Source organism: Monodon monoceros, unplaced genomic scaffold (assembly GCF_005190385.1).
Source record: "Monodon monoceros isolate NGI ecotype Baffin Bay Population unplaced genomic scaffold, NGI_Narwhal_1 Super_Scaffold_11, whole genome shotgun sequence".
Lineage (NCBI taxonomy): Eukaryota > Metazoa > Chordata > Mammalia > Artiodactyla > Monodontidae > Monodon > Monodon monoceros.
This window is the reverse complement of record NW_021703767.1, coordinates 136,547,029-136,571,318: the sequence shown is the minus strand read 5'-3', so window position 1 is coordinate 136,571,318 and position 24,290 is coordinate 136,547,029. Positions and strand designations below refer to the sequence as shown.

General features: G+C 44.7%; 1 protein-coding gene and 1 pseudogene across 1 annotated transcript in view; both read right to left on the bottom strand.

The window, feature by feature from the left end:
- The window catches only part of KAT2B (lysine acetyltransferase 2B), a gene marked incomplete at its 5' end in the record, with an annotated part of 101,534 nt that overhangs the window by 53,034 nt on the left and 24,210 nt on the right, over positions 1-24,290 (bottom strand). Inside the window, one exon of the mRNA XM_029213752.1 lies at positions 14,787-14,913. Within this exon, the coding sequence (XP_029069585.1) occupies positions 14,787-14,913 (127 nt within the window). The remainder of the gene's footprint in view (positions 1-14,786; positions 14,914-24,290) is intronic.
- LOC114890593 lies at positions 19,665-20,052 on the bottom strand (annotated as a pseudogene).

Genomic DNA, 24,290 nt, shown 5'->3' with positions numbered 1-24,290 from the left:
AGGTGAGAAGTAGATGGAAACCACGAACAGTCTCCATTTTAAAATGGAACATTTGGGAATTCTCTGGCAGTCCAGTGGTTAGGACTCCGTGCTTTCACTGCAGAGGGCCCGAGTTTGATCCCTGGCTGGGGAACTAAGATCCCACAAGCCGAGTGGTGCAGCCAAAAAATAAAAATAAAATAAAAATTGGACTTCCTGGGTGGCAAAGTGGTTAAGAATCTTCCTGCCAATGCCGGGGACATGGGTTCGAGCCCTGGTCCGGGAAGATCCCACATGCCACGGAGCAACTAAGCCCGTGTGCCACAACTACTGAGCCTGCACTCTAGAGGCTGCGAGCCACAACTACTGAGCCTGCGTGCCACAACTACTGAAGCCTGCGTGCCTAGAGCCCGTGCTCCACAACAAGAGAAGCCACCGCGATGAGAAGCCCGTGCACCACAACGAAGAGTAGCCCCTGCTGGCCACAACTAGAGAGAAAGCCCGCGCGCAGCAACAAAGAGCCAACACAGCCAAAAATAAATAAATTTTAAAAATAATAATAATAAAATAAAATAGAACATCCTCTCCCAGGAACCTTCTGGAATGTCAACCCATCAGACTGCACTGTCAATAGAGGAACTTTCTGAACCCCCATAAGACTGATATCTTCACACAAAATCTACTTATAATTGTAAGAGACCACCACCTTGTTAAGCACGAGCCTCCCCCTCCAACACTGAAAATGACGAGCGGCTAACGTACGGTTTTAAGATCTGGAACTTGTTGGCACCAAGTCTGGGTATGACGGTGTTAAATTCTTATATGTTTCCAAATAAGCCGATTTTCATCGTGCCAAGAGGGTCCTGTGGTCCTACAGGCTGGATCCAGGATTTGAGGACTGCGGGTTCAGAAGGACCCCAAAACCAGGCTCCCTAAAGGTTTAGCTCTAAGTCCTGTGAACAGTTCTGGTGGCCAAGAATATCATATATCAGGAAAGACCAAAAAAGGGTATCAGTAAAAACTGAATGAAGGCCTTTTTCCTCAGCCCTCCTGAGATGCTGTGAAACCTCACTATCTCTGCAGCAAAGCCCCAAGGCCTGAGTTTGAGATTCAACGTCCTGCACGGTCACGCTCCAAACCCACCTTTCCTACCTTTATTCTGTTGTCTCACTATCATTAAGTGGCATATCCATCACCCTCCTCCCCTCCCACACCCCTGTCCTCTCTTCTTCCCAAATCCAGCCCATTTTTCAAGATGAACATGTTTTATCCTCAAAATAATCCTATGAAGGAGGGATGAGTAGCCCCATTTTACGGTTGAGGAAACTGAGGCTCACAGAGACTGAATGCTGTTTCCTCCAATGTCAATTGGCCAACAAGGCAGAGCTGGGGTCTGAAAGCAAAGGATGTTTGACCCAAATTCTGAAGTACCCACACACATATTTTTTGGATGATTAGGTGATTCACTTCAAGCCCCTTTCACTTGAAAGGGACTCTCTCTAGGTAAGCCATCCAGTACCCAACCAGGAGCCCAGGAGCACCTTGGGCGGGACCGTGGCTCTCAGGTCTGTGTCCCCAGAACTAATCACTATGCTCACTGTGCTAATAGGCACTGCCCTTCAAGAGCGATCCATTTCAGGTATGTTGACTGAAAATGCTTGGACCTAGAAGCGCCTGAGATGACTTCTAAGGAAAGATTAAACTATGGAGAAGGGTAGGCTTTTCCTTGCCTTTTTAAAGGGAGTTGGAACTAAAGATTCTCGAGGAACAATCCAGGTATCAAGCATGGGTCAGGCTACTCCAGAGACCAAACCATGAAGCCCAGTCCGAAGTCTGGGATAGAGAACGCAGCTGGTACCCCACCCAGATCCCCTTCCCTTACCACCTCAGAGCACATCTCCTGGCCTCCAACTGCCAGCAGCTCTATTCCCTCCTGTCACTAGAATCTGCTCTGCCACCTACACGCCCCTCAAGAGCAGCCTTCAAGTTAGCGTATAAAGACCCCAGTTGCCTCGCCCCTCGGGGGGAAGAACTCTGAGCTAAGTGCTCCAGCTCTCACATCTTCCCCACAGAATTACCCACCTGTTGCCCACAGCGGGAACTGGCTTAATAACGCACCCATATCGGCCACCTTCTCCTCCTGGTCTCACTTTCCCACTCCCCTACCTCCATCCCAAATAAACTAGGACTTGCACTCAGATCCTTGTCTTTGACTCTGCGTCTGTGGGACCTCAAATGAAGATATCCAATCAAAAGCATTTTCAGAGAGGTAAGAGGATTACATACCAAGAGGGTGGGCCTTCCACGCGTTCATGAGGAAGCCAGATTAAAGGGGTTCAAGTTAGAGGGGCAGAGGCCACCCACCTTTCATTCCTTTCTAATGCAGAAAAGCAATGGAAAGGCAGAGGGAAGGGCCCAAGTCACGGGCCATTGGTGATGAGCGTAGGTGTGCACACACCTACATGTGCACGGGTGTGCACCTCTAGACAGCGTTTCTAACAGGGAAGAGGGGAGGAAGGAAATCTGGTGAGGTCTGCCTTAGGTACCATAGATACATCCACAGATACATCTCAACTTGACAACGCCAACACTATATTACTACATTATGTACACACGAACGTCAGTATTCAAATCTATTACTTTCTACTTGGCTCTACAATATGTGGCTTCATCACTTTCTAACAGATGCCCTTTTAGGTAGAACATTGGCTGGGTCATCTTGTTTTCTCAGGAATGCAAAATTTTCTTTGAGGTTAGTCTGAAGCCTTTGGGACACAGGCCTTATTCTGACAAGTAGGTCAAAATTTTTATGTCACTTATTTACAGAAACAATTTTATTTAAGACTGTTTTGGTCTTGTAATGTTTTAATCTCTTTCCAGTGATAAGTTATGAAAGCAATCAGTCTCCAATATAATATAAATGCCTTCAGATTCTCCAAAATATGAAACAGTCTAATTAAGGTGCTAACATATAGTGGCTTTAACTCGTAAAAATATACGCCATGATTCACTTTTGAAACCAGTGGTTCACTTTCTTTAAGCCACAAACGCTTTGCCCAGATAAATCCTTAATCAGAATTTAGAAAGAGTTGCTCTTTCTAAACAGAGGTTGAAACAGAGGTTGGAAGCTCCAATTTTCAAAATGGAGTGGGAGGTGGGTGGGGCCCAGCATCCCCTCCCCTTGTTGGGGCTCTAAGCTGCATGGCTTGAAAACCACGATATTCTGAAGAGACTAGATAAAACTTAAAATGCTTAAGACATGAGACCTGAGGAGGTCCATTTCCTTCTGATTCTGTGCATAAGGAAATCCATAATCTCTCCTCCAAGCTCTGTGTGTGACCCCAAGTACAGAGGACTAGAGCTGGAGATATGGGGAAATGGAAAGGAAGCTGCAGGTTCCCAGAGGGAGGAAGGGCGAGGCTGTGCTGGACAAATGGGGGTGTTCCTCACAGCCGAGAGGGTAGGAATCTTCCTCCAAGAATAAAGGAAGGGTGGGTCGGGGGGTGAAGGGAGCTATACTGAGGCAGAAGGATGACAGTGCACGAAAAGGGTTAAGCTTCCTAGAATGAATGATGGATGGGGTGGGGTGGGGGGAAGATTAGATGAAAACAGAGAGAGTGGACCATCTACTTGAGAAGGAAAAAAGCAGCTCTGGACAAGTTGCCATGAAAGAGAAGCTTCCGTATAGTGAGAAAGCCGGCACGGGCAGATACAACCACCCTGCATCAATGTGCAGTCGTCTGCACCTGCCCGTTCTCAGACTCTCCAAGCATGGGCCCCTTTCACCAACACTCCTTTTCAGTCTCTGAGCATCTAGCACTCAGCTTTTCCCTCTCATCAAATCCACATCACCAGCTAAGGTCTCCTCCAACCCGAATCATCCATCCCCACACCCTACCTCACCACCTCGCCATCCCAACAACCAGTGCACCACCATCCTGGCAAACTTGACTCCAGGATTAAAATCCTCAAGGCCATCCTCAAAACAGCAACTCCCTCTTGCCAAGGAACCTGGCACTCCTTCACTGTCCTTCTTCCCGCAATCCAGTGCCACCACCGGATGGACGCAGCTAAGCTTTCCCACCCCTACCTCTGTGATCACTGGGATCTCAAGCCCACGGCACAAAACCACCCCCAGACTGCTCTGCTGCCATGGGAGTCTCCCTAAAGCCCCACTGTCCTCATCAACCCCATCTCCACCAAATCCAGAGACGTCTCCTGACTCCTGGGGGCTGCTGAGCAGAATTAGATAGACCCCACAGTCAACACCACGTCATGCCAACACCCAGATACACTTCACTCTAACTGTAAAGCGAAACTACTTACTGAACTCGTATTTAACTAAAAAGAGCCACTTATTATTGAAAGAAAAAAAAAAACCTCTTAATGTTTTCCAAAGAAACCTTTTTGATGCAAATAAGCTCCCTTCGATGAACCAAAAGCATATTTTCTTGAAGAGATATGCCTCTATTATTTACAAGCCTGGAGGCATATATTAAAAAAATAAAAATCGGGCTTCCCTGGTGGCACAGTGGTTGAGAGTCCGCCTGCCGATGCTGGGGACGCGGGTTCCAGCCCCGGTCCAGGAAGATCCCACATGCCGCGGAGCGGCTGGGCCCGTGAGCCATGGCCGCTGAGCCTGCGCGTCCGGAGCCTGCGCTCCACAACGGGAGAGGCCACAACAGCGAGAGGCCCGCGTACCGCAAAAAATAATAATAATAAAAATCTGTAAACTACAATGTACAAATCTATAGCAGTTTATCAGCCACAGAACTCATAACACTGAGTCAATGCCATTGAAAGCTTTGATACATGTTCCCTAATGCATCCTCCCAATAAAGTTTGCATCCATGTGCATCCTATCAGCAGTGTGCTAGAATACCCCTTTCCCCACGCTTGCCAACAGTGAAGAATCATGCTCTGTCATTTCATCAGTCTTTTGAAAATTAATCAGGGTCCCCCACTGTTTTGATTTGCATTCGCTGGAACGCCCTTGGAGTTGTTTGTTTTTCATGTTACTGGCCATTTGTATTTGTTCTTTTGTGCACTACCTATTCACGCCCTCTGCCTGCTTTTTTAGGATGTGGGTCTTTTTCTAATTGCTTGAAAGAGCTTTCTGTCTATCCTCCTGGATTTCATTGGGGTTTTTGTTTGTTAGGTTGTGGTTTGGTTATATAGGAATTTTACATTTTTCAGAAAGTCAAATCTATGTCTGGCATTTCTTTAAGGTCTTGCTTGCAAAGGTCTTTCCCATAGAATCGAAAGATGACAAAAATGTATTTTCTCCTAGCTCTTCAACAGGTTTGTTCTCAACATTTAAAACATTCCTCCACTGAAACATCAATATCATAAAAGACCAAAAAAAAGAAAAAAAAAAAGGCAGAGGAACCGTTCCATGTCGGAAAAGACTAAAGAGGCCGGCTGTGATGTTGTGATTTATATAAAGAAACATATATTTGGTCTTTGTCTCCTTTCCTAGCACAGTTTCCTAGTAAACTTTCCAAATCTCTTGGAATTTCATAAGTAAAGGTGAAAGGAGTGTCTGTTGTTATTCCTAACGTGTCCCTTTCGACCACACCTGAGCTTCTGTGAATGGGCTTTTGGAAAGCCCCTACTGATGGGGATTGGTTGCCAGGGGAACCAAACCCCTGATGAGAAGGTTGGAACTCAGCCAGCCCCCTCCACCTCCCCAGGAGAGAAGGGGGTCTGGAGGCTGAGCTAATCACTAATCAATCACTATGCCTATGTAAGCAAGACCTCCCTTAAAACCCCTAACTGAAGGGCATGTAAAGGTTCCAGTAGCTGAAGCCTGGAGGTGCTGGGAGGGCAGCTCGCTTGGACACAGCAGAGGAGCTTTGGGCTCCTTCCACCCCACCCTGCTCTGTGCATCTCTTCCATCTGGCTGTTCCTGACTTGCATCCTTTTTATAGAAAGCCAGAAATCTAGTAAGTAAACTGTTTTCCTGAGAACTCTGAGCCACTCTAGAAAATTATCCAACTCGAGGAGGGGGCCGTAGGAACCTCTGATACACAGCCGATCAGTCAGAAGGACGGGTTAGGACCTGAGCTTGGGATCGGCATCTGAGCCCTTACCCTGTGGGGTCTGTGCTAACTACACGCAGATCGTAGCAGAATCCAGTTAAGTCGCAGGACACCCAGTCAGTGTCTCCTGGAGAGCTGGAGAACCACTCAGTGTGGAAAAACCTGCACATCTGGTGTCAGAAGCCTTCCACAAGTGCTTGGTGTGAGAAGACTCACTGTTTTCCGTTCACATGACAACTAAATACATATGTAATTCTAGACTGGGTGCTTAATGAAGAGGAAAATACGCTCGCAAAGACATTTTGGGGTCAACTATAAAACTGGAATACAAGCGGTAGATTAAGTATTACATTAATGTTAATATTTACTGAAGTTGGTAACTAAATGGAGGTTATGTAAAAGAATATCTGGGAATTCCCTGGCGGTCCTGTGGTTGGGACTCGGCGCTTTCACTGCTGTGGTCCAGGTTTGATCCCCGGCCGGGGAACTAAGATCTTGCATGCAGTGCAGTGTGGCCAAAAAAACTAAAAATTAAAAAAAAAAAAAAAAAAGAATATCCTTAAATTTAGAAAATACATACTTATGTATTTAAGAGGAAAAAACCAGGATGTAAATGCAACTTATTCTCATATGGTCCAGGGAAAAAGTATAATACATACAAATACACACACACACACACAGACTCGTATATATGATATCAGTCTGTGTGTGTATCTGTGTGTGTGTGCACACGCATGCACACGCAAACATACATATGAGAGCAAATGACAAAGCAAATAGGGCAAAATGTTACCAATAGGTAAATCCGGGCAAAAGATACATGGGATGCTCCTTGTTACTATTCTCATCATGACTTTTCTGTAAGTTTGAAATTATTTTCAAATAAATAGTTTTATTAAAAAATCATTCTTCTATCTAGAATTTGATGATCAGATGTAAAAGGACCCTACTTTCATTTCAAATTGTCTTCCAAGAGCCTGGTACAAAGCATCCATATAATTACCCAAGAATGGCCAACCCTTGACCTGTGGGAAAAGCTCCCTTCTCCTGAGCGCTGTTGCCCACAGTGTCCAGGGCATGGGGGCGCAGGGGGACGCGGGGGACGCGGTGCGTCAAGGACTGGGCGGCCACCGCCTTGCATCTCCCAGCAGGGTGGACCCTACCACCCCGCAGGGCTGAGTCAGACTTGCAAACACCCAGGGTGCCAGAGCGACCTGCCAAAACCTGCTGCCAGGAATCACAGTGCAGCTGTGGCCTCGCTGGGAACAGGAAGCGCACTGTCACCGCAGGCTGTGACCTTCACTCACTCAGCTCTGGCCCCGTAGACCTGTCCCGCACTTCTCCTGCGGACAGCCTGCCGGTCCTCACGCACCCTGCGGCGGGAACAGGCGGCTGCTGGGCAGGCTGCTACCACAGCTCCGCTCCTCTGGACCGGAAAGAAAGCAAAGGGCACAGCATCTGTAGGATCTGTGAGCTGTTCAAACATAGTTTTTGTTCATGGGAATTTGAGGTCAAGGCTAGAAGAGGTCAAATGAAGTCTTTCAATGAAAGCTTCTGAATTGACTATGTGCAAAAGGCTTATAATTTAACGGTAGTTTCCTAAAATGGAAACGAATCTGAAAAAGAACAGATAGATAAACTGAATCACTTTGCTGTACACCTGAAACTAACTCGACATTGTAAATCATCTATACTTCAATAAAAAAATAAATTTTTTAAAAGGAATTTTTTTAAATTAAATAAATAAAAGTGGGGCTTCCCTGGTGGCGCAGTGGTTGAGGGTCTGCCTGCCGATGCAGAGGACACGGGTTCGTGCCCCGGTCCGGGAAGATCCCACATGCCGCGGAGCGGCTGGGCCCGTGAGCCATGACCGCTGAGCCTGCGCTCTAGAGCCTGTGCTCCGCAACGGGAGAGGCCACAACAGTGAGAGGCCCGCGTACCGCAAAAAAAAAGGTAAAAAGAAATAGGTGAAATTCGTTTTAATATATTTTATCTAACCTAATATATACTAAATTATTTCAACATGTACTCAATATTAAAAATATTTTACATTCTTTTCTCATACTAAGTCTTCAAAATTGGTGTGCATTTTCCAAGGGCAGCACATTTTAACTCGAGCAGCCACAGGTGGCTATGATGTTGCACAGGGCAGGTACCCATCATAAACCATGAAACCTCCTCTGCAAATAAATGCAACCAGACGTCTCTTTAGTATTACTAAATGTAATGGATATCTACTAATGAAACAATCCAATTACACCCAAGGAACTAAATGTATTAGGAACTAGAGAAAAAGTCAGTCCTTCATCTCAGTCCAGTACAGAAAACCAATAAGGGTAGAGAGAACTATAGTTATACAAGCAGCAACACTGCATTGCAGCTCCAGAAAGTCCTTTATTGTCTGTACCGAGGGCTGGGGGAGTCAGGCCTTGGAGGTGAGTAGGGTTCCCCCAGCAGAGAAAGAAGGAGCAGCATGGCAGGTGCTGTGCACCTCCACATCCAAGGCAGAGGTGGGACAAAGTGTGCAGACCCTTCAGAGAAGGTGGAGCGGCCCGGGGACCAAAATGCAACCCAGGAGGAGGAAAGGCCTGACCCACCTCGCATGCTCAGCTGAAGTGGGCCTTCATCCTGAGAATGAGAGACCGCCCAGTGGGCTGAAGCAGGAGAATGGGACCACATTAGGTCGCTAGTGCTTTCTTGGGAAGTCAGGTGGAGATGGGGCCTCCAGGTGCTGCTGCAGAGGCGACCACAGAAGGCAGAGAAGCAGCCTGTATCCAGGCAGAGCTGGCGGGAGGTGCACTCAGACAACATCCACAGGACTTCGTGGCCGGAGGAACACAGGGAAAAGTACTAACCTACGTCAGGTGAGCACGAAAAATGCTACCAGGTTTATCCCCTGATTGCGTCTGTACCAGACTCACAGGTCCTGACAACTCTGAAGCCCGTGTAGAAAAACAGAGGACCCCCAGCCAAGAGGAATAGGCAGACCTGACCCAGGCGGCTGTGTCCATGTGCTGGCCGGGCCCCATACTTCTGTCGCTTGGCATCTGCCCGGGACATGTGTAAATGGGGACCAGGTACGACTAAGTGGTGAAGGGGTTTGCAAATGCGGCAAAGCCAGAGAAGAGATGTTGGATCAATAGTCCATGAGAAAAATACTGGTAAGACACTTCATACTGTTCAAGAAATAAGCTCTGGTGTAACTGTTAATGCTGGTCTTTACTTTCCTTGGAAAGTTTCTACCGTAAATAAGCAGGTAAGCAGAGGTAACCATAGGAATATATACCAATTTCCACTTCTGTGATGTTTAAATATATGTGTGTGTATCAGAAAAAAACTGATGACATTAAAAAACAGTCAGAAACCGGGACTTCCCTGGTGGCACAGTGGTTAAGAATCTGCCTGCCAATGCAAGGGACACCAGTTTGATCCCTGGTCCGGGAAGATCCCACATGCCGCGGAGCAGCTAAGCCCATGCGCCACAACTACTGAGCCTGGGCTCTAGAGCCCGCGAGCCACAACTACTGAACCCACGTGCTGCAACTACTGAAACCCGTGCACCTAGAGCCCGTGCTCTGCAACAAGAGAAGCCACTGCAAAGCGAAGCCTGCGTACCACAACGAAGAGTAGCCACTGCTCGCCGCAACTAGAGAAAGCCCGCGCACAGCAACGAAGACCCAATGCAGCCAAAAATATTTTTTAAACTAAATTTTAAAAAAAGGGAAAAAAAAATCAGAAACCTTCCTAAAACCGCAAAAAATGATCAGTAGTCAAATTTAATAATCAGTATGTTCAGGCACAGTTCAGAGCAATGGACTCCAAAATGACAACAAAAATTCCAATTGTGTTTTGATCACAATGGTGTTTCCTACTGTCCCGGTCATAAAAGGAGGTTGCTATTTAAACAAGCAGTCCCAAAATAAGAAATGTTGATTAATACTAAAGTAAGGAGACGTGTTTGGGCCAACTGAAGTACTTTGTTAGTATCCTTCGCCAAGTTTTTATAAGCTGAATGTACTTGTACCAATCCCAAATATCAAATAATTTCAGAGAATGGAGTAGAATGTTCTAGGCCAGCACTATCCAACAGATATATAATGCAAGCCACACATGTAATTTTAAGTTTTCCAGTAGCAACACTGAAAAGAGAAACAGGTGAAATTAATTTGAATAATACATTTTATTAACCCAAAATATCCAAAATATTATCATTTCAACATGTAATCAGAATTAATGAGATATCTCACTTCTTTTTCACACTAAGCTTTCAAAATCTGGCCTGTGTTTCACACCCACAGCTCATCTCAATCTAGAGCAGCTACAATTCAAGGGCTCATTAGCCAAATGTAGCAAGTGGCTATAGTATTAGACAGCGTAGGTCTAGACTAACAATTGCATTCTGTGGATGAAGATACTGAACAGCAAAGCGGTTAGGGGACTGGTAAACTGCCAAGCCAGGCGTAGAATTGTTAGTTTCTAGCTCCTGCCCGAATGTTCTTTCTATTTAATCAGCCCATCAGCCCTGCAGTAGCCCTGCGTTTGACACCCAGGAGACACAGAAGAGTATCAAATTAAGGCAGGCCAAGGACGCCTGGGATGCAAGTCGCTGTCAGGAGACCGCGTGAAACCAGAGCTCACTGTCAAAAGACCGTGTATGGCTGAGCCAAAGGACACCCAACAGCAAATCAACAGAACAGACACCATCTCAATCGATACGCCTGAGTGTTTTGTTTTGACAAGTCCAAGAACACTACATATATTGTAGGATCTGAATTCATCATACTCAGAAGAGTAACTGTGAAAATAGCACAGTGCACACAAATCGAAATGTTTTTGAGAATTCAAGCTTGCGTGACACTGGACAGAATTCCCTAGACCCCGACCTCTACTTTGTTGGTAATATTTAAGAAGTCATGTGGAGGAATAAGAAAAGATGTCTGGCAAAAAAAAAAAAAAAAAAAAAAGTGGGGAGGGAAATTGTCAAATGTTAATCATTGTTAAAGCTGGCTGATGGATACAAGGCTGTTTATTAAATGATTCTTCCTACCTTGATGCATATGTGGAAGTTTCCACAATAAAAAGTTTTTAAAGGGAATTCCCTGGCGGTCCAGTGGTTAGGACTCCAGGCTCCCACTGCTGGGGGCCCGGGTTGAATCTCTGGTCAGGGAACTAAGATCCCGCAAGCCTTGCGGCCCAGCCAAAAAAAAAAAAAAAAAGGGTCTTTAAGAAAAGGGGTTGGGGAGGAGGCATAATCCTCCTTCTAGAAGAGGAAAAATTTTTCTCGAGCCCTGGCACTAAGACCAGTAAATAATCTATGGCATTCGGGCAACAATTCCAAGAGCACTTGAAAATATGCAGACATCCCAATTCTAAGAAAGCAAACTGAATAGAGAAGAGAAAGGAACGGACAGGGGGAAAATATTTTTAAAACGCCTACAACCCCAATACCCTGAGAAAATCACTGTCAGCAATGCAACACGTGTCCTTCCAGATCATCTCCTGTTCGTATGTATTAAAATATTATCTAACCTAAAGAAATGAGATTATCCTCATGGTGCTGTTCTCAAGTCAGCAGCCCTGCATTTGGGACTGACCACCTTCCGGGTAGTTCTCACAGGGTGAAACTCAGGGCTGGGCGAGTGACAGATACCACACTAATCAGCCCCTCCTCTGAGGATTTAAATCTTGAACCAATACTCCCAGGGATAGAGGTTAATGGCCCTGAATCATACAGGGTCCTGGACAGAAGGCCCATGAATTCCTGCAGCTGGGATCCCAGGACCTGACTGATACCGGGTTTCCCTCTGTTTCCGGCTTGTGGAAGCGACCAGTACTCTTCTTATGAATACGGTTTTCTCATTCAAACTGGACAGAGTTCCCATGTGTTGTTTGAAGTAAAGAACCCTAATAAGAGTAATAAGAACACATTAATCTTCCAGGTATTGTGCTAAAATTCTGATAGGCATTCATTCACTTAATCCTCACGACAATCCCATGAGGTAAATACTATTATTAACTCCATTTCAGAACTGAAAAACTGGAGGGCCAGGCTGATTACATAATATACCGCAACTCACAGCTCCTGGCTGTTGAGCAAGGATTTGAACTTGCGCTGGTGGATCTTGTCATTTAGTCCTCCAATTAAGCTGCTTTCTGACCTGCTTTTTTCATTAATAATACATTAAGAATATCTTTCCATGCTGGAAAACACATCTTTTGTTAACAGCCATATTGAATTTCATAATATATATTTTCATAATTCAACCAAGGATCTCCTCCATTGGAATATTTAGATTGTTTCTAGTTTTTTTAACAGCATGAATATGGCTATAATAGCTGTCCTTTTAATCTGAAGGCACATCTTAATTTATATTTATGTTAACTTTCTGGCATGGATTTGTCAGGTCAAAGGATATGTACCCTTTTTTTCCATTCTCGATTATGTACTGTCAAATAAGGGTACTTGTTTTCAAAGCTTGTTAAGAAATATAAAAGGGAACAAAGTTGGCTTTTCTTTGAGAAAGGCTGTTTCCGCCTTTGGGCATTCCTGTGTGTTGACCTGCTCAGAAAGGAGACAATCTGTGCAGCTAACAAAGAAAAAGGACTCTGTTTTTAAATGTTAATTGGTGTAGGATAATAGGATTTCCCAATCAATACCAAATACAGTTCAAGTCCAGTGTTTAAGGAGTTCTCTACTGCATCATATTTCCTGAGGCAATTCTAAAGGGCATCACTCAGGGATCGATAGTGGAAAAGGTGAGTTAAAAGCAAAGATATTCCTCTGGGCTTCCCAGGTGGTGCAGTGGTTGAGAGTCCGCCTGCCGATGCAGGGGACACGGGTTCGTGCCCCTGTCCGGGAAGATCCCACAGACTAGGCCTAACTCCAGGCTAACGAAGGCTGATGCTCCACCATCTGATATCAGCAGGAAGCTTTAGAGAAAGATGATGGCTAAAAGGAGCCACCCATACCATATGACCCTGCAATCCCACTCCTGGGCATATATCTGGAGAAAAACATGATCCAAAAGGATGCACGCACTCCAGTGTTCATAGCAGCACTATTCACAATAGCCAAGACATGAAAACAACCTGAATGCGCATTGACAGAGGAATGGATAAAGAAGATGTGGCACATGTATACAATGGAATATTACTCAGCCATAAAAAAAAGAATGAAATAATGCCATTTGTAGCAACATGGATGGACCTAGACATTGTCATACTGAGTGAAGTAAATCAGACAAAGACAAATATCATATGGTATCGCTTATAGGCAGAATCTTAAAAAAATGATACAAATGAACTTATTTACAAAACCGAAACAGACTCACAGACGTAGAGAATGAACTTATGGTTACCAGGGGGGGAAGGGTGTGAGAGAGGGATAGTTAGGGAGTTTGGGATTGACATGTACCACGTTATATTTAAAATGGATAACCAACAAGGATCTACTGTATAGCACAGGGAACTCTGCTCAATATTATGTAGCAACCTAAATGGGAAAAGAATTTGAAAAAGAATAGATACATGTATATGTATAACTGAATCACTTTGCTGTACACCTGAAACTAACATGCCATTGTTAATCAACTATACTCCAATATAAAATAAAAAGTCTAAATAAATAGAGACTTCCCTGGTGGTCCAGCAGTTGAGAATCCACCTTCTAATGCAGGGGACGCAGGTTCAATTGCTGGTCGGGGAACTAAGATCCCACATGCCACAGGGCAACTAAGACAGAGCACTGCAACTACAGAGCCCAGGCACTCTGGAGCCAATGCGCCACACCTAGAGAGAAGCCCTTGTGCCACAATGAAAGATCCTGTGTGCCGCAACTAAGACCCGACGCAGCCAAAAATAAATAAATAAAGTTTAAATTAAAAAAATAAATAAACAAATGGAGCCACCCCCTTATAAAGGGTCAGAATGGAAAAGGCCAAAGTACATTAGTGAGAATGTCTGGCGCTGCGTCCTTGCAACACTGGACAGTAAACTGGACACAGAGACGTTCTTTGGGAGACCAGATAGCTGAAGGCAGAAAAGTAAATAAAATAAGTACAGGAGTCCCAGATCCCCTGGGAACTGGAATTTTAATATCTCGGGAAAACGAATTTCTCAGTAACCTTACCCACTCAAACAAAATACAATTGAAAAAGAAAACCTGTATCCTAAAAGTAGGATCAGGACACAGAACATATTAGCACAGGCCTGTTGACTAATTCTGGCAGAGTCTATATGGCCAGGCTGACAATGATTATCTTGCAGGGACAGATAAGAAAGTTGAAAGGGAAAACACAAGTAAATATTTACCAAGCACAACCCCAAGGAAGAAAAGAGCTAGCAGACACAGGAAACTAAAGAATATGAAGATAAAATGAAGCATTCCCAGAAAGTTCAGGGAATCAGAAAATAATAAGAAAAATGAGAATCAGAATCAGGACATGTTACGTGTTCATCTAAGTAGCTTGGCTGCCACGTTTCATCTTATTTGGCAATCCCCGTCTCCCTCACTCCCCCGCCAACTCCGTCCCAGTCAACCAGCTCTTAGGGAAAACCCAGGAAGAGACAGATGAGGAATCCATGCAAACAGTGCAGGATTTGTCTCCCACGTGAAGCCTCCCCAGCAGATTCATGAAGCTAAAGAGTCTCTTTTGTTGCCTCATAAGGAGGTGAGGTGTGCAAGTCTGGTTAACCCACGAATTCAGTAAGTTAGAACCTGCAGGCAACAACGACATCGCTGGTCTCCTTGAAGATTTAGGAACTTACCGAGGGCATGGCTACAACTCCGGCAGGATTCCGTCAGACTGACAATTATTTGCTGCAGGTCGGCTCTGGGGGGAGTGGGAGAAGGGTTGGGGTTTTTCCAGCCATTACATTTACAAGATTCCTCCGCCTAAAAAAAAAATGAATAGAGAAACAACGTTATGTAACAGGCAGCCATGGACTGAATGTATTACACGCGAATAATACACTCTAGTCACGTGACAGCTACCCTTCCGACTCCAGACTTAATAATATTCTCTATATTCACAAGAAACGAATACAGAAAGAAAGCAAAGAAGGCGTGTGACTTGGGCCTTTGGGTTTTTTGTTGAGTTTTTGGTTTGGGTTTCTTTTCTGCTGGCTGGAATCCAAGTACTGCCTCAGAAAAAGGACCGTCCCATACACTTCACTTCGGTAACACCACCCCAAGCGAGCCTCCATGGGGGGTCAATTCCAAGGGAGTCCATCCATGAAGCTTCCCAAAGGGATGAGCCAGACTCCTGAGGTCCCTGCAACACAGCTGGGGCTCCAGCTGCAACTCTGCCCCACGTAACTGAAGAAGTCAGCAATCTTGGGGACATGAGGAGGGACACAGCAGTTGAAGCCACACGTGCAGGGTCCTCCAAGTCCTTTGGGGGGCCCCAGCTGTAGAAGTGGACAGGGCTCGCCACGTCGTCTGGGATTTTTACCTCTGTGTATTTCCCAGGCCTCCTGTACTAGAATACTATTATTTTAGCAACGCTTGATAGAAATCTTCCTTAACTTCTTCCACTCACTTCACACTTCCCCACCTTCTTAGAGAACAGCGAATAGGACTGAGCATTTCAGTGATGACTTGGGTTGTGAAGCAGAGGACAAGGATAGAAAGACATCGATTATTCCCAACTACGCTACCAAGCTACCATGCTGGGTATTCAGGGGTCGTAAGTTGTGGAAGGCAATGTGGAAGGCTTGCACTGAATGACTCAAGCAGCTTAGAATTCTGCCCACTTCTGGTGTATCCTTCACCACTCCATCCCTCTCTTATTTACTGCTTCAAATCTGCTGTGGCTGGGAAACCAAAAAATTAATTGTTAGAACAACATGAGACACAGGCAGATTCATTCTGGGCCTTCTACGTGCTCTGTCCAATACGGGAGTCACAAGCCACGTGTGGCTATTGCGCACCTGAAATGTGGCTTGTGCACTTTGAAATGCATTGTAGGCTTAAAATACACAGTTAGAAGATGGGCGCGAGGGAAAAAAAGTCTCAGTAATTTTCATATTCATTGCATGTTGAAATGTCAGTAGTTTAGATACATGGGAGTTAAATAAGAGATATTAAAATTCATTTGACCTGTTTCTTTTTTACTTTTCTTAATGTGGCCACCAGAACATTTAAAATTACACATGTGGTTCACATTACACTTCCACCGGACAGCACTGGCCTTGAAACAAATCGCAGTAGATTTCTGTGCTTGGGCTTCGTGTTAGATCTTTTGTTCCCTCAGACGTCTCTCCTTCCTGCTTTGGATCCTGCCCCCCACCCCACCCTCCATCCCCTCGTGTACCAGATGGCTGAAGTTAACAGGAGTTAGAAAATTCCAGAATGGCTGCTGCCTTGACCTCACACAGAAAACTCTCCAAGAGAGGAACAGTTTCTGAAGTACAGGCGTGTATAGGAGAGTAAGAAAGAAAGAATAAATAATTGGTAAGGCAGGAAGGGTCAAGGTGGAAGAAGAAAAATCTGCTTTGGATGGTAAGTCCTCTCCAGGGGGCCCCGTGAACCTGGCAAGCCCAACCCGATGGCGCCTCACATTTCATCACAGTGCGGATGGGGAAGGATGGGCCCGAGGAAGGACCTTACATCAGGTACCCCAACAGAGCAGCCCCCCACGAGTAGCCCCAGTCACCCTCCTCTGTTTGGCCAGGCACCAGGCAGGACCTAGGCAGGACCTACCGTTACCCTCATTGCTCTGCTACTAAGCTGAGCCGGGCCCTGAAATTCTCTGCCGTGAGCCATCCGCCTCCTTAGAGACTTGGAAAGGTCTCCGAGGCCATGTTCTTGAGGGGGAAACTCATGAGAACCTGCTCCCCGCAAAGCAGCCCAACAGTCTCCGGAGGGCTGGGGGAGACCACCACCCCCCGTGGACCTCTCCTCTTCTAATCGTGGGAGAGCTACTTGAAGGGACTCCCACAGCCCCCAGCTTCTCTGAGCGCTTGGTCTGATCCCGCTGCCCTCTCCGAAATGACCTTTGGTTGGAAAAAGAAAAGTGATGACGAAACAAGTTAATTAAGGAGAGCAGGACAAACCTAAGAAGAGAAAACAGTGATAGCCAGAAACCCTGAGTTCGGAGACCTACATTCTAAGCCAGACAAAGACTACTAATGCATACTGAGTCACTCACTACCACAGTGCGTGCTGAGGGCCTACCATGGGCCGGGTACTTTTGCTGGGTATGGAAGGGAACGAAGAAAGATCCTGCCTGTCCTCAAGGAGCTGACACTGGGGTGCTGCAGGAGAGGGCAAACGGGCAACACCAATAAGCACATCATACAGTATGTCAGAGAGTGACGGCGCTCGGAAAGAAAGATGGAGCGATGGATACAGGGGGGTTCGGGGAACAGTGAGATCGAATGTGCAATTTCAACCAGGCCTTTTAGAGAAGGTGGCATTCAACCAAAGGCTTGACCATTAGGGCCCTGGCGGAAGAGCATCCCAGGCTCGAAAAGGCGAGCATGCCTGGTCTGCTCAACACAAAGGCCAGCACAGCTAGAGCACAGCAAGCAAAGGAAAGAGCCGCAGGCAGCGAGGTAAGGTGGACATGGCAGGGAATCCTACAAGGCCTCCAGGGCGATGATAAAGACTTTAGCCTGGTTACTTGATCTCTTCCCTTCCTCTCAAACAGGATCCTCCAGGCTTGAAGCAGGGACAGGAATGGAGCGCAAAGACATGAGGCAGGGTGTCTCCAAACTCATTTCTTTCTCTTTCACTTTTTCCTTTAGTCATTAGGGTCAACTATCCCCACTTGCTTTTTTCCTTTTCTTTAATGGCCATCACTAAGGCAAAAAAAAAAAAAAAAGGTCCATCCATTTTCCTGTCCCTAAATTACATGAGCAAATCGTCCTATTTCCTTCTTCTGTTAACGTCCAGTCCAGGACCAATGATGCATTCTATCACATGGAGAAACACCATAATTCCTAATACAATCCAGAACTTAATAAATCTGTGCTATCTGGATAGGAAGGAATGCCAACACCTTCACCGAGGCCCACCGAGGGAACACAGGATTGTCATAAATGTGCTGAGTTGCCTAGTCAAGGGTTTCCTAACTTAGTAAGGCCGAGGATTTATGTTAGGGTTTGGGGTCAACTGGATAAGGACTAAAGTTCAGAACGCTGAGGAATCATGTGACTTGGGAGTCTGTCCTCAATTTGCCTCAGCAACCCCTTTAGCTTTTGACAAACGTGATGGATTTTGCATCTTGGCAGGTTAGCAACCACAGCCTAAGTCTCCTTCTTTGGCAGGCTGGCTCGGGGCAGGAAGTAAAACTGGCAGGAACTCTGTATAGACCAGAAGTAAACCCACCAGAGCCAGCATCTGTGACTCCAGATTCTCAGAGAGACGGTGACCTAGTTAAGCATGAAGTTCCTCATTACAGGAAGCTGAGAAGCCAGCGTCCTCTGAATCAATCCCATACACTCCACATCTACGAGAAGAGCCATCAGCCTGGACGAAAGAGACTGGACAAAAAAAGGTCTGAGTCCACAGGTAAGAAACCCCTCGGTATGTGCTTGGGTCTGATGGGAACTCCCCACTGCTTTTCACACAGTGTGCGGACTGGATTAGCTCAGAAGACACTGCTAATGGGGTGGGTTCTCTCTGCATTTGCAGGGTGGTGGGAAGAATGCACAGGGAGGAGAAGGCAAAGAGTAGATAAGGGACTTCCCTGGTGGCACAGTGGTTAAGAATCCGCCTGCCAGCGCAGGGGATGTGGCTTCGATCCCTGGTCCAAGAAGATCCCACAGGCCACGGAGCAACTAAGCCCATGCACCACAACTGCTGAGCCTGTGCTCTAGAGCCCGCAAGCCACAACTACTGAGCCCACGAGCCGCAACTACTGAAGTCCGTGCACCTAGAGCCTGTGCTCCGCAAGAGAAGCCACCGCAATGAGAAGCCCGCGCACCACAACTAGAGAAAGCCCACGTGCGGCAACAAAGACCCAACACAGCCATAAATAAATAAATAAATAAATAAATAAATAAATAAATAAATAAATAAATAAAATAAAGGGTAGATCATGAGTGCCCACTGCACGACACTCACAGGCCTGGATACTGAGACACAAGAAATCTCTGTGGAACACGGGCTCTAGGCACACAGGCTTCAGCAGTTGTGGCACATGGGCTCAGTAGTTGTGGCTCACGGGCTTAGTTGCTCCACGGCATGTAGGATCTTCCCGGACCAGGGCTCGAACCCATGTCCCCTGCATTGGCAGGCGGATTCTTTTTCTTTTTTAGAAGGAAACAATGTACTTTTTTTTTTTGCGGTACGCGGGCCTCTCACTGCTGTGGCCTCTCCCGTTGCAGAGCACAGGCTCTGGACGCGCAGACTCAGCGGCCATGGCTCACAGGCCCAGCCACTCCGCGGCATGTAGGATCCCCCCGGACCGGGACACGAACCCGCGTCCCCTGCATCAGCAGGCGGACTCTCAACCACTGCGCCACCAGGGAAGCCCTAAATATTTTAATAAAAACAATTCCACAGCATTTATTGTCATCTGGTAATAACATAAAGGTGAGCAAAACAATATAAATAAATGTTTTAGAACTACACTCTAACAAAGGACACCAAAAAAAACTGTATTGCCTCTCAACAACTTCTCACTTCACTGATCATTTCTAGTTGGAGACACTTTGGAGCAGAGTAATGTTAGCATGATCCGACCCAGTTGTTTTCTTGACTTTGTTTTAGAATGGATCTCTTCTGCATCATCTAATACGAGGTTCATATACTCATCGGTACCAATGACACAGCCCTCTATCCACATATTCACTTGCTCATAAAGCCACACCTGAATCCGAGATCTATTTGGCAAGTATCTGAAGATGAGATTGATGGGCTGCACCATCACCTTCTGCACCTCCTGGCCCTGGCCCCGGTACGCCATGGTGGAAACTCACAGAGACCACACTATCCCCCACACTACCTCAAAAAAAAATGGCAGGCGGGGGCTTCCCTGGTGGCGCAGTGGTTGATAGTCTGCCTGCCGATGCAGGGGACACGGGTTCGTACCCCAGTCCGGGAAGATCCCACGTGCCGCGGAGCGGCTGGGCCCGTGGGCCATGGCCGCTGAGCCTGCGCGTCCGGAGCTTGTGCTCCGCAACGGGAGAGGCCACAACAGTGAGAGGCCCGCGTACCGCAAAAAAAAAAAAAAAAAAAATGGCAGGCGGATTCTTAACCACTGCACCACCAAGGAAGTCCGCCCTTGCTTTTTTTATGTCATAATATTTACCTTAAAAATTCAACCTAAATTACAAACAAAAGGTTGAACCATTGGCCTAAAATAGATAAGACTTTGGGATTGAATCAGATAGGTAATGCATACCTATTCCTCCTGAAACTCTGCTTAGCAACTAGATTCCTGGAAATTTTCCCAGATAACCTGGGAGAATGAGACTGGATGTTCCTGCAGCAAAGCCCTAGGACTAGGATGTTCTTTCATGATATATTGCTTCCTCAGACTCTGGAGGGGCCGAGAGGGCAGGGATGGAGAATAGGGGCAGAGGAAAAGGGAGCCGGGAAGGCTGAGGCAATCCTCCATCACAAGAGGCTGGCAGGAGACTGGGGAAGGGGTCCTTTCTGAGCCCTCCCGCAAGGACTTGTCCCCTTCCTCCGCAGCCCTTCAGCACCTGCCCTCGACCAACCCACAGCAACGATAGGGGAAGGAAGGGAGGCAAACTCATGGTCAGCAAAATGTTCCATCTTAGGTTGAAGCTGGTAGAAAGGCTGCAGGTACACAGTATCAAAGCCGTGGTCAGAAGGGTGGGCCTCACAGTGATATAAATGTGGTTTCAAATCTTAGCTCCAACATTTACTAACTGTATGAACCCGGGGTAAACCCCTTAATCTCCCTAAGCTTCCCAAGCTATAAAATGAGTATAAAATACCTATCTCACAAGACTGGTGGGGGCATTAAGTAATGAATGTGGGTAGGCGCTAGAGTGAACACAAGTGGTTATAAAGATGATGGTAATATGCTAGGAGTGCCCTGTTAGGTGAAGGGTGAGCTGGAACAAGAGCTCTGTAAGTCATGATGAACTACAACAGTTAATACTTCAAAGCAAGGACCTGAAGAGGATGCAGCCGATGAAAGGAGCTTCAGGATATTGGCCCCAATCACTAGAGAATCACAGCTCTTACTGAACAAAAGATTGGACAGCTTACAAATGAAAAGTTATGCCCCTCACACATATGATCCAGCAACCCCACTCCTGGGCATTATCCAGACAAAACTCTTAATTTGAAAAGATATATGCACCCCTATGTTCACAGCAGCACTATTCACAATAGCCAAGACATGGAAGCAACCTAAATGTTCTTCGACAGATGAATGGATAAAGAAAATGTGGGATATATACACATACACACACACACACACAATGGAATATTACTCAGCCATAAAAAGGAATGAAATAATGCCATTGGCAGCAACATGAATGGACCTAGAGACTCATACTAAGTGAAGTAAGTCAGACAGAGAAAGACAAATATCACATGATATCACTTATATGTGGAATCTAAAATATGACACAAATGAACTTATCTACAAAACAGAGAGTCACAGATGTTGAAAACAAACTTATGGTTACCAAGGGGGAAGGGGGGGAGGGATAAACTGGGAGATTGGGATTGACACATACACACTACTATACGTAAAATAGATAACTAATAAGGACCTACAAGGAACTCTACTCAATACTCTGTAATGACCTATATGGGTAAAGAAAATTTTAAAAGACTGGACATACGTATACGTATAACTGAATCACTTTACTGTACAGCAGAAACTAACACAACATTGTAGATCAACTATACACCAATAAAAATTAAAAAAAAAAAAAAAGTGATGCTCCTTGCAGAATCAATCAGCTCCATTCCCACCACATGTGAGAACAATGGAGAGTCACTCAAAAGGCTCATGGGGTGACCTTGGTGGACATTTTTATAACAGAGTGGATGTGAAGAGAAAGAAATGGCAAGGTTACATATACACAATCACTCAGTAAGAACACAATATATCAAAACCTATAGGATATGGTTAAGGCAACACATAAAGGAAAACAAAGACCCTTAAATGCATTTATGGGAAAAAACAGAAAGATTAAAAATAAATGAACTAATCATTCAACTCAATAATCTAGAAAAAAAATTTAATAATCTAGAAAAAAATCAGGAAAATTTTTAAAAACTCAAGCAAAATAGACAGAAGAAATTAATGCAAAAAATATTTAAGGAACTCAGTAATGAACAAAAGCATATACCTAGCCAGTATTATAAATGGTTGGTTTTTGAAAAGAACATTAAATTAAACAAACTCTTGGCAAGTCTAATCAAGGGGGAAAGAAAGAAATGAGAAAGGACATAAAACTACAGATTTATTTTATAGCCTAAATAAGTACTCTGTAGAACTTTATACCAATAAATTTGAAAAACTAGATGAAACAGGTGACTTCCTGACTTCCCTCAGAAAATATAAATTATCAAACCTGATTTACTAAGTAGTAAAGTTTCTAACAATCCTAAAAGAAGTGAAAAGGGCGTCAAAAATCTACTCCTAAAAAAGGACCCAGGTCCAGATAGTTTTATAGGAACATTCTAGTTAATTCTCAAGGGTCATCCAACATAAATATTATGTGAACCACAGACAAAATTTAAAATTTTCTAGTAGCCAGATTTCAAAAAGTAAAAGTAGGTGAGATTAATTTAAATAATAAATTTATTTCATATAACATCTAAAATGTTACCATTTTAACATGGAATTGGTATAAAAATATTATAAATAAGATATCTTACATAGTTTTTTATGCTAAGTCTTCAAAACCCAAGGGATATCTGACATGGCACATCTCAACTCAAACAAGCCATGTTTCAGATAGTCAATTGTCATTTGTGGCTAGTGGCTACCATATTGGACAGCAGGAAACCAGTCATTGGTATTGAAAACTGTGCCAAAGCATTATAAAAAGATTAAAAACCACATATCATTCTATGAATTCAGTATAACCCTAACAGTAAAACAAAATACAGAGAGCAAAAAAACATAGAAAAAGTCACCAGCCCAACCTCACAACAACAAAAATGAAATACTTGTAAATCAAATTCAACAATACAGGGGGACTTCCCTGGTGGTCCAGTGGGTAAGACTCCACACTCCCAATGCAGGGGGCCGGGTTCGATCCCTGGTTGGGGAACTAGATCCTACATGCCACAACTAAGAAGCCCTCATGCCGGAACTAAGAAGTCCGCATGCTGCAACCAAGATCCTGCGTGCCACAACTAAGACCTGGCACAGCCAAAGTAAGTAAATATTTTTTTAAAATTTGACACTACACAATCCAACATCATGCATCTTGACTAGTACATAATAACTAAACTTTATTACAGGAATGCAAAGATAGATCATTTGAAACAAATTAATTCATACATTAACAAATTAAAGGAAGAGAAAATCATTACGACTGATGCCAAAAAAGCTTTTCAAAGCATTCAAAATTAATTTGTGATTTTTAAAAAAATAGCAAATTTGGTATAGAAGAAAATTATATTAACTTGAAAGCAAACATTATACTAAATAGACATAAAATCATTCCTACTGGGACTTCCCTGGTGGTCCAGTGCTTAAGACTCCGCACTTCCAATGCAGGGGGCACAGGTTCGATCCCTGGTCAGTGAATTAAGATCCCACATGCCACGCAGCGCAGCCAAAAAAAAAAATCATTCCTATTAAAGTCACCAAAACAAGAAAGTCCTGAATATGCCCAGAGTTCAACACTACACTAGTAGTACACAAAAACTATGAATATTGGCAGGCAATTCTTAAAGATTATCAAAACTAATAAAGAAATTAATAAACTGGCTGGATATAAGAGCAACATAAAACTCAGAAGCTTTTCCATCACCAATAGCCACTCAGAAAATGTAACAGGAAAAAAAAGATCCTAATAGCAAGAGCCATCAAATACTTAGGGACAAAACTTCAAGATGAGTAAGACCTATATTCAAAAAACTACAACTGTCTACTAAAGATGAATAAATGAAGAAATATGCATTGTTCTTGATAGGAAGACTGAACAGTGTAAAGATATCAATTCTCCTTAATCTATAAATGTTGTAAATCAGGATCAGTTGAGAGGGCATACACTTACAACCCATAATCAAAGTATTAAGATCCAGAGCATATATAGATCATCTACAAAACAATTTGAAAAGGCAGTCTGATAGAAACAAAATGGCAAATCCAAGTG